Source organism: Coregonus clupeaformis, chromosome 35, assembly GCF_020615455.1.
Source record: "Coregonus clupeaformis isolate EN_2021a chromosome 35, ASM2061545v1, whole genome shotgun sequence".
NCBI lineage: Eukaryota > Metazoa > Chordata > Actinopteri > Salmoniformes > Salmonidae > Coregonus > Coregonus clupeaformis.
Genome location: NC_059226.1, coordinates 25,398,506 through 25,409,447, shown reverse-complemented (window position 1 = coordinate 25,409,447; position 10,942 = coordinate 25,398,506). Strand labels below are relative to the sequence as shown.

Genomic DNA, 10,942 nt, shown 5'->3' with positions numbered 1-10,942 from the left:
GAGAGAGAGAGAGAGAGAGAGAGAGAGAGAGAGAGAGAGAGAGAGAGAGAGAGAGAGAGAGAGATAATGAAAATGAAAATGAGAGGAACACATAATGGAGATATTGTTTCGATGCACAAATGCATTCTTATCTCAAGGCCACTGGTAAACATCAAGTCAGTCTCCCACACACACATTGACTAACATAGACCAGACACTTGTCCTCCACTGCACATTAATCTACTGATTTCTGACAGTTTTAGGTCTCTACTACCTACATCGAAAAATAACATTGTCCGGAAGCAGATAGGAACATATTGCAATAAGCAAGCAAGGACATCTATCAAAAACTAACTGTCAGCATGGAGTGTCTTCATATTGAGAGAGGAACTTTATAGGCCAAACAAGATATCACAGAGGAATAGAAACAATAACATAAGATAGGTATTATGTTTGCACTTACAAACCAATGGCAAAGTTATCTATTCATTTAAAAACATATTTTTTGACCTCTTGTTTTCAATGGAAAACCTTGGTACAGAAAAAGACATACTTATCTGAGAACCAAAGTAGGTTTGTGCTTTACTGTCCAAACCATTTCATTGTGGTTTACAACAAGACCCATGCTGATTCACAGCAAGCCCTGAGGCCTGGTGCTAAATGACTACGTGTGTAGCAGACAAGCCACACAGAGTCTGGATTAAGTTACCCATGGATGCTGATCTAGAGACAGTTTTTACAATTCCCTTTGATGCCCAACACCAGGATTAGGGGAGGGTAAGCTAATCCTAGATCTGTGGCTATGGGAAAACTTCTATCTGAAGATCACAGCACAGTGCCAAATCAACAGCATCTGAGTGACAACCGTGTGAGGCAGAGAGAAGTCTGTTTAATTGCCTCCTTAACGCCTGAACGAGCCATGTTCCACAAGCTACTGTGCTTGTTTTCCAAGCTACCATGTTTGTTGACAGGTCCAAGTTGGGTTTGCTGTGTTCAGTCAACATGGAGTAACTGGTCGCAAGCATAGGGGTGCAATAAACACAAACACTATGTTGCCACTCATCAGTTGTCCTCACTGTCACACAGTATTTAACAGTTTACCTGACTTTGAATAATAATATGATGTTACCATTTCAATGTATCACATCTCCTTGCAAGACACCACACCTGGGTTCAAATACTATTTAAATTATTACAATTACTTTCACATACATTTCAAAGTAAGTATTCAGCAATTTCTTCTTAGAAAAAAAACAAGCAGTTGAATATTGGAATATATTTGAAAATACACTTGGACAGTATTGGCATATATTTTCAAACAAATATTATATTATTTAAAAACTCCCATGCATTTGAACTCGTGTCTGTTTGGTCCTAGGGTTATTTGAAATAACGTATTTGGAAACAAGCATTTTAAAATAGTTTAAAATAGTAGGCTATTTATAGGAAGTTATTTTTAAAAATACTTCAAATAGAAGTAATTGATTCGGCACCACATTATTTGGAAATACTCAAATAAACAGAATATAAGTATTTAAATGACAAATACTTAACCCAGGTCTGCAAGACACACAGATATGTGACCAAGGCCAATCCATGTATGAATATTCCCATTCACCATCCCCAATAGCAGGAGGCAGATCACCTCCCAGACACCAGTGCAGGAGCTGATTGCACAGTAACCCATTTCAGGTCACATCGTTATAGAGTTATTAATTGGAATTGGCACTTATCTATTGCTCAGTAGTGGTGGGTGCTATTGAAAGTATTATCTGTGTTCCGCCAGCCTGCCTAAGGTCATAGATAGTAATGGAGCCGGGTTGACCTCTATGGATGGGCCAGAACAGAAGACATTTACCTCCTGGCCCTCAGTGTCAAATACAGTATTACGATGTCCAATGCAGAGAGACCCCTGGATTGTCCCATTAATCCCAATAACCCATTAAGGTACAGAGGCAAGATAGGATGTTATTTAAAATTTTTAGTCATTTAGCAGATGCTCTTATCCAGAGCGACTTACAGTTAGTGAGTGCATAAATTTTTCATACAGTGCATACATGTTATGCATTGAAAGAGTGGTTTGTACATGAAGAATGAGAGATAGTGATTTCTCTTTCACCATGGTTTCAGTTAGATTTGTTTTCATAAAATTGAAGATTCATGATGCTGTCTTCTGTCACTTTCATCTAAATTTGCGATCAAGCTTTAACTTCCTGACTGATGTCTTGAGATGTTGCTTCAATATATCCACATAATTTTCCTTCCTCATGATGCCATCTATTTTGTGAAGTGCACCAGTCCCTCCTGCAGCAAAGCACCCCCACAGCATGATTCTGCCACCCCCGTGCTTCACGGTTGGGATGGTGTTCTTTGGCTTGCAAGCAACCCCCTTTTTCCTCTAAACATAACGATGGTCATTATGGCTAAACAGTTATATTTTTGTTTCATCAGACCAGAGGACATTTCTCCAAAAAGTATGATCTTTGTCCCCATGTGCAGTTGCAAACCGTAGTCTGGCTTTTTTATGGCGGTTTTGGAGCAGTGGCTTCTTCCTTGCTGAGCGGCCTTTCAGGTTATGTCGATATAGGACTCGTTTTACTGTGGATATAGATACTTTTGTACCTGTTTCCTCCAGCATCTTCACAAGGTCCTTTGCTGTTGTTCTGGGATTGATTTGCACTTTTTGTACCAAAGTATGTTCATTTCTAGGAGACAGAACGCGTCTCCTTCCTGAGCAGTATGACGTCTGCGTGGTCCCATGGTGTTTATACTTGCTGTTTGTACAGATGAACGTGGTACCTTCAGGTGTTTGGAAATTGCTCCCAAGGATGAACCAGACTACAATTTATTTTCTGAGGTCTTGGCTGATTTCTTTTGATTTTCCCATGATGTCAAGCAAAGAGGCACAGAGTTTGAAGGTAGGCCTTGAAATACATCCACAGGTACACCTCCAATTGACTCAAATGATGTCAATTAGCCTATCAGAAGCTTCTAAAGCCATGACATCATTTTCTGGAATTTTCCAAGCTGTTTAAAGGCACAGTCAACTTAGTGTATGTAAACTTCTGACCCACTGGAATTGTGATACAGTGAATTATAAGTGAAATAATCTGTCTGTAACCAATTGTTGGAAAAATTACTTGTGTCATGCACAAAGTAGATGTTCTAACCGACTTGCCAAAACTCTAGTTTGTTAACAAGAAATTTGTGGAGTGGTTCAAAAACGTGTTTTAATGACTCCAACCTAAGTGTATGTAAACTTCCAACTTCAACTGTCTAGCAGAAGGTGATGCCCAGCCTTAACCATGGAAACTCATACCTGAAAAAATATATATATACAGATATTGTATTTTTCTTATAGTAATTGTGATGTTTTTTTATAGGTTGACTTATAAAAAACAATGTGAAACCTAGAACAAAAGCATTTCTTTTGTAGAGGTTACATTCTCAGCACATACACTTTTCTCATAATATTCATAGATGACTCATATAATTCATATATTTTGTCTCAAATATACATACCATATCTTTGTAGTAAATGCACCACATCATGTATTCAATTGTGTATATTATATAAGGCATATACATGAACACATATACAAATACACCACTGACATGTACATTAAAACATACAAAATCTTACCCATCCTTATTAGATTACTTTGTACTTCTGCCATACAAGATTCGTATTTGATTTTCATGATTATTTTCCGGTATCACTTATTACTGTTGGACTGTCTCAAAAATCACTGACGTTGACATCAAGCTTGTAATGACTCATGTAGTTTAATGTAAATATTCACATGAGCAAGAACAAGAAGATAAATATTCTAAGACATTTATCTTCCATGATGCAGGGAAGAGCATAAACAAAACACCTGTCCATTGGATTGCCCTGGTCTTGTCTGGGTTGCACCCTTCCAGCTCATAGGCTGTCAGACTGGGTATGTAGTGCCTGGGGGGCAGTGCATAGCCAGGCCTGTGTCACTACTCAGCTATTCTTTAGACAGTGGGTGTGGATCACAGGGTTGGTTTGATATAATAGAGCTTTACGCAAGCTCGGTAACTACTAGACCCACACTTCAGTTCAAAAAGTCTCCCAAGTACACAAATAAGTTGAGTACTTTTTCTCAAGGGTAAAATAAATCCCTTAGCACAGACTAATTTCCCTGCTTTATTACCTGGTCAGTGATCACGGCTGCTTGGGGAGTGAGAGGGAGCGGTAATGTTCTATTCTGGAAGCACTATCTGTGAGCCAACTTAAATTACCCATAAAGCTGGAGCCTCCCATAGAATGTGGAGACACCCATCAGAAACACCCTAAATTACAGCACTGGCCATGGGGGTGAAATGTAGCATGCAGGGCATATTTAGAAGAGGCCAGACAATGTTAGCAAAGCCAAGCTGGATGACAGTTATTTGCAAAACCGAATGGTGTGGTCAAAGATCTATAAAGCCTACCTTCTAGTGAAAGATTTACATTTACATATCCTTAACTTCAATTCATGTAGACCTGCTTTACGTGGTTTTGGTCTTGTGCCTTGGGAGAGCAGAGCACTTTGACGATGAAATCGCAAAAACACGCAAATCAAATAAAAGTTTAATTGAATTAAACTTGGCTACTGTGTTTTCCGTGATGGTTTGAGCCAATACTGCTGACTAATCCAGCTCCAGCTCAAGCTGCTGAGACACACAGGGAGGTTCTAATCAAGGTAATTGGATTTGGTATCAGTAGAAGTGTATGGTTGGTGGTGAGACTGTGGCCGTGATGGGGGATGGGTGGGTATTGGTGGGTCCTTCTTAAATTCCTGCATGACTTATCTTCCCAGATCGGCCTGCAGACAAGTAGAGTGAATGAAGGTGTCCACACACTAGGTTCGGTTTGCTCCTAGCAAAACTCGGCTAGGCGAAGCGAACATCTGTGTCTCGCATACGCCCTTAAAAGACCAACGGTTGAAAAACTAGAAAAAAAGCGCCAATATTACTGTTTGTCCCTCTTGAGACGACGTAGTAACAAATAGCCAATATACACTTCTTCAAAATAGTCTGAATTAATCTAAGATAAATCAAGAAATCTGTCATCAATTTTGACGTTTTTGCCAAGTAGGAGTTTGTTGCGCAATTTTACAAGTGAAAACATTTGCATGAAAACGAGTCGTCTCTCATTGAATGACAACAAACACTTCATTGAAGAATCCTTATTTTTGACCAATCACCGACGAAGGGGCGTAGACTTCAGCTACCTAACTTCGACTAGCCTTGCTCGAACAGCCCCCAAAAAAACTGCCAAACACCAAAATGTCACTAAATGTCATAAAATATTTCATACAGTGGCGGTCAATGCCATTTAAGATGAGGACCCTTTTTTTAATGAGCATGGCCTTATTTCTATTACAGCATATTGGATGACTCTCATTCATATTCCATTCACCCAGTTCAATGTAACAGCGATAGGTTTAGGCTACTACATGATACTCAAATTGTCCCTATACCCATCATGAGGTTGCTACAACCTAGCCTATGAATGAATGTTTACAATGTAGGTGTACACAGGTCAAGAGACAAATTTGAGGTGACAGACAGTGACACACATCTAGCTGATATAGGGTGTAATCATTAGTCAACAGTTGCAAACAAGAGTTTCTATTGGACAAATTCAGGAATGTTTATCCCCATATTGTTCTGTGCTTCCGTTTAAGAAGCGTTTTTCAACAGAATCGGTGGAATGAATAGACCCCTGATCACGCGTAAACACAGTTCACTTTCATAGCAGCCATGTTGTATTCCTTCTCGCATCAATGCGCTCTCCTCCTCTCACCTCTTCCCTTCCCTTGTAGACTTCAATGCACAACACATCAGCTGTATGTGACCAGGCGAACAAACCTTTCCAAGCCAAACCGCTACACACGGCCTACATCTTTGTCACCATATTCGCTAAAGTAACGTCATATTCAGCATAGCTAATAGAACTAATGAGTTAGGAAACCCGCTACAATCATGCAGTAACGTTACAGTGTACAATCAGTAAGCAGTTACACTGGCGGGCCTCGGTGGCAATACATTAGCAATACCTATAGCTTACCTTGACTTGGAAGAGTTCCAGTGTTGTGTTGGAAAGTCATAGCCAGCTAGCTAACATAGCATCCCTCTGTTTCAGTAGGCTAAACTAGCTAGCTGCATTTGCTAGCTAAGTATGTGAAACTGAAAGTGAAAGAAAATTAGGAAATATTTCTCTCTTATTTCTCTCTTGCTTCTCCTTTATTTTGGAATAAATTAATTTGTTCAAAACATTTCAACTATTGTCTTTCTCTCTCTTTGAGTCAACTACTCACCCGATTTCATACTCTGCAGTGCTAGCTAGCTGTAGCTTATGCTTTCAGTACTAGATTAATTCTCTGATCCTTTGAATGGGTGGACAATGTGTCAGTTCATGCTGCAAGAGCTCTGATAGGCTGGAGGACGTCCTCCTGAAGTTGTCATAATTACTGTGTAAGTCTATGGAGGGGGTGAGAACCATGAGCCTCCTAGGTTTTGTATTGAAGTCAATGTACACATTGAAGCTAGCTCTCCTCCGGCTACACCATGGTGCTACCCTACAGAGTGCTGTTGAGGCTACTGTAGACCTTCTTTGCAAAATAGTGTGTTTTAATCAATTATTTGGTGACGTGATTATATTTAGTATAGTTTTATTTAAAAAATACAACTTTTTAAATGTTTTTCAATTGTAATTTTAATGAAATTCACTGAGGAGAATGGTCCTCCCATTCCTCCTCTGAGGAGCCTCCACTGATTTCATAATATTTGTGCGAACTGTTGACTGGGAAGCATACGGTAAGCTTAAAGGTGAAAATGCCACCAAAACGTAGGTGATGCTATTGGAATATAACAGCATGGACACAAAATTCTTTTTTTTTTTACCAATACCTTCCCCAAAGATGTGTGAAGTGTGAGGAGAGACAACTCAAAGACACAGTGACAGTTGTATTGCATTAACCTGGTCATGGCCCCATCATGGCCCCATTACTAGAATGACCAGAAATAGACTAAAGTGAATGTTTTACTGTGCTGGTGTAGGCTCCTAGCCTCCATTATTGATTTGAATTATGTGGTATGTTTGAAATCAGCCCTGCCTACGGCTTTCCTTTCATATGGCTTTCAAATATTTATACAACCCAAACTCTGTAGATCCTTGACCCTGTTTCATAGTATTCTGTGAACATATACAAAACCAAACACAACTTCTAAATCTACTCCGTTCCACTATACAAGTAATATGAGTCACAAGTAGATGACGTGTGGTAGTAGTAACACTTGTTCAAACCTGTAGATTTTCTCTACTGATGAAATACAATATCTGAGAAACCAGTTACATATTAGCACCTGGCAAGAACTAGGTTATTTTCAGTATGTAAAGACATCATGTGGCACTACTGCCAAGTGGTGCACTGTCAGGAAGAGTAACTTATAAAACAGTCTCAGGATTACAACTGCCTGTGGTTCTTGGCCTACTATTTGTAACACTGCCTTTTCTGGCCTACTATTTGTAACACTGCCTTTTCTCTCACTAGAAGGTGAGATGCCCTTCAAGAAAACACATTCCTCACAACTATTCCCATTGATCTTTGTGGGCTAACTATACCATTTGCCTGACTAATAAATGAACTGATCAAGTAATGACTTAATGGAGTTACCATAGATATATAAAATGACTGGAAAACTGCTAATGATGTGCAAATCGCTTATTAAATGTAATTGAATAATACAGGTAAGCAGTTCCTCTTGTGATTGATGCCAAAGCTATAATGAAGGAGACGCCAAAGAGATTGTTTGTTCTTTAGACGATCTCTGCCAGGGTGGGATCAAGCGTGCAGATGTTAAAGGAAAGATTCACCCATTTTGAATGTTATCATTTTTATGCATCTAAGCAATGTTCTTTCGATTCCCGTGAATATTTCATTTGTATCTGAGTTATTGCCGTTCAAGCAGGCAGAAATACAGCCGGTATGACGAGTTTTGCATCATGCCGCTCAGAGATGCACAAAAATGATATAACATTCAAAATGAGTGAATCTTTCCTTTAAGTCCCCAACTCCCTGCCACACAATAGTAATTAAAATAGGAGACAACAGCTTATGTTGTTTTTGACTCGAAAGGACACTTTTTCAATGACGTTCTCAGGCAAAACCACCTCAAAGAGCAAAAAGGGAAACTGGACTGAGGACTTGGAACCTATAAGTTATATGGACCCTTGGTATTCTGTTGAGAATACCATTAACAGTGCAAACTATATAACGCTTGGTCAGCATGGTCATTTTCACAATATTTCTAGCTACAAAGTTCAAATAAACAGAAGGAAAGAAGGGGACTTACAGATAGTGTCTTCAATAATTTATTCATTTGTAAGTATTACATAAAAATATGTACAGAATGTAAAAACAATTGGTTGTAACAACTTCACACCTCAAACATTTAAGTCTACCATGACAAGCAAAACTGTGGTGAAAACTTGCATCATGGCTAGCAGCCTCAGGCCTCGTGCCAGCCTGTGGCAGCAGGCATTTCAGTTCCAATGCCATCCGAACAGTGGGTTGAAATACAGTCCCTCTTTTGATCTACAAAAGCGTTGTCTTCCCCAACGGTGAACCTCCTCCATGCAACAAAGTGAACTACAAGGTAAACTAAATGAGAACTACCATACGTCACTGGACGTTTGGACTAGACCGTGTTGGCACTACAGCTTGATAAAAAGGAGATGGCAATGTTTATCGATACAAAGAGCCGATATAAAGGGCTGAATGTAGTCAGTGCTGTGTCCAATGTATAACAGGTCAATTTCTCTGTCCTCTGGACTGACCCTCACTGGGAGACCAGAGGCAGATCCTTCAGGGCACAAAATTCCCATAAAATTCCAAGGAACACCAACAAGGTACATTCTGCGGGTGAAGCGCCTTTCAGAAGCTCAGACGCACAGCTCATCTCTTCTTCTTACTGTGTCTGAGCAGCTTCTTCCTCTTTAGGATCATTTCATATAGTTTCTCCAGGCCGGGTTGGAGCCCCTGGCCATTCAGCGCGCTGCAACCCTGGGTGTGGTGCAGTGTGGAGTTGCTAAGCTCGTGGAGGGCCAGGGCCTTCTCCACCTCCACAGCAGAGACTGCCGAGTCCAAGTCCTGCTTGTTGGCCAGCACCAGAACAGGTACTCCCTGGTTCTCTGCCGAGCGACTGATGCGGTGGAGCTCCACCTTGGCCTCCTCCATGCGCTCAGTCTCTGCAGCATCCACAACGAACACCAGGCCATCGGTGCGACGCGTGTATGACTTCCACAGGGGCCGCAGCTTCTCCTGACCGCCCACGTCCCACACCTGGAAGGTGGTGGTGGCCCGCGAGCTTCCAACTGCTACTTTAATCCGTTCCGTGTTGAAGCCCTTTGTGGGGATGGTCTCCACAAATTCCCGGAGCTTTAGTCTGTACAGCAGGGAGGTCTTTCCTGCAGAGTCCAGGCCGATGACAACCACGTGCAGAGACTGGAAGTTGGGGAGGAAAGGAGTGTTGGGGGCTATCTCTGTTAGCTGGTTGCCCATTTTGGCTGGTTGTCTGGCCCTGATTGTGAGGTGGCAGACTCTAGTCGGGGGGTGGTGGGTGTCTCCAGAGAGACGAAGCATTCACTGGAGTCACTGATGACCTTATAAAAAGAAGAAAACGGGCATGATTAGTTATCTATTTTATAGATGGCACCATGGATGACAATCATTCGCAAGTGAAGTCTACTGACTATGCATTGGAAGAAAAAAAATGGCCATTTCAGTTAGTCACAAGTTTGTTAAAAACAACGCTGTTAATCTTTGCATAGCAGAAAAAACTGAGTTCCAATATGTAATTCTATGGAACTGCAGCGGAATTGCCCTTAAAGTTTGACAACAACACTGGCTATAATCGTGTTTACTTTTATTAATTTTTTTACATGGCAATAAGAGTAGAAAGCGTACAGTAGGCATTTCCATACTAGTTTATCGCGTTATCTGCAGAAAAATGAATTGACCGCGTTGAAATGTGTTTAGTCGTTAAGGCACAGAATATTCTGGTTCCATGTACGTAACGTTTCTTCAGCAAACTTCTCTCGTCTGTCCTGTCGGTTTGTTGCATATGCGGCTGCATAGTAACGCTGGTGTCGGCAACGTTAGCTAGCTAGTTAACCTTACCGCGATAAAATAAACAGATAGTAGAACACTATCGTGAAGTGTTAGCCTTCTAGGTAGATAGTTGGGTAACAATTATTTAATTGCAAGTAATTTCAGTGGCCAGTGGGGTTATCAAACATTGGCTAACTACTGTGGTGGACTTGTAAATCTTGGCTCTCTGTCTTTGCGAGAAACAATCTCTAACCGTGTCTAGGGACACTTAACGTTTGCGTTAATTAGTTAGCTAGTTGAACCGACCCAAACAAACTATGTTCATTAGTTAGCACATTTACATATAAAACATAATCTTACCTTTATAGCGTTTCTGTATTGAATCAGACAACATCATTCCAACACAGATAAGCACAAATCCACACTGAAGAAGAAGAATTCCAAAAGAAACTGTGCTACAAGCACCAGTGGCCCTCTACTTTATTCTCCAGGCAAGGAATGGACCCAAATGAGGTGAGCGCGACTGAAGAATACCAACACAACACCCACGAGTGACGTAACGAAAACATGCCGAAAACACACCCAGTTCCAGCCCCCCTATCAGAGGTCAACTTTTGAGCTCTTATCGACAGTTATCAGTCTATTGCTATGGAATTGTCAAACTAAGGGAATAAACAAAGTAGGATATTGATTATATGGGTATGCTTAGCTTGGTTGGCTGTCTTGGCTGTTTTGCCTTTTTTATTTAATCAATACATAATCGTAAACCACTAAACAGTAACCTAGTTCATATTTTGACATGAGACATCATGTTCAGTAGCCTATGAGAAATGTAT

At 40.6% G+C, this 10,942-nt stretch overlaps 1 protein-coding gene across 1 annotated transcript; it reads right to left on the bottom strand.

Annotated features, from left to right (window-relative positions):
* Positions 1 to 8,352: 8,352 nt before the first annotated feature.
* On the bottom strand, positions 8,353 to 10,610 carry LOC121550970 (ADP-ribosylation factor-like protein 4D). Its single transcript, XM_041863442.1, has 2 exons — positions 10,467 to 10,610; positions 8,353 to 9,658 (listed from the first exon to the last, which is right to left on the bottom strand). Exon 2 carries the CDS (start codon positions 9,636 to 9,638, stop codon positions 8,952 to 8,954), a length of 687 nt encoding a protein of 228 aa, XP_041719376.1. The 5' UTR covers positions 9,639 to 9,658; positions 10,467 to 10,610; the 3' UTR covers positions 8,353 to 8,951.
* Positions 10,611 to 10,942: the final 332 nt, after the last annotated feature.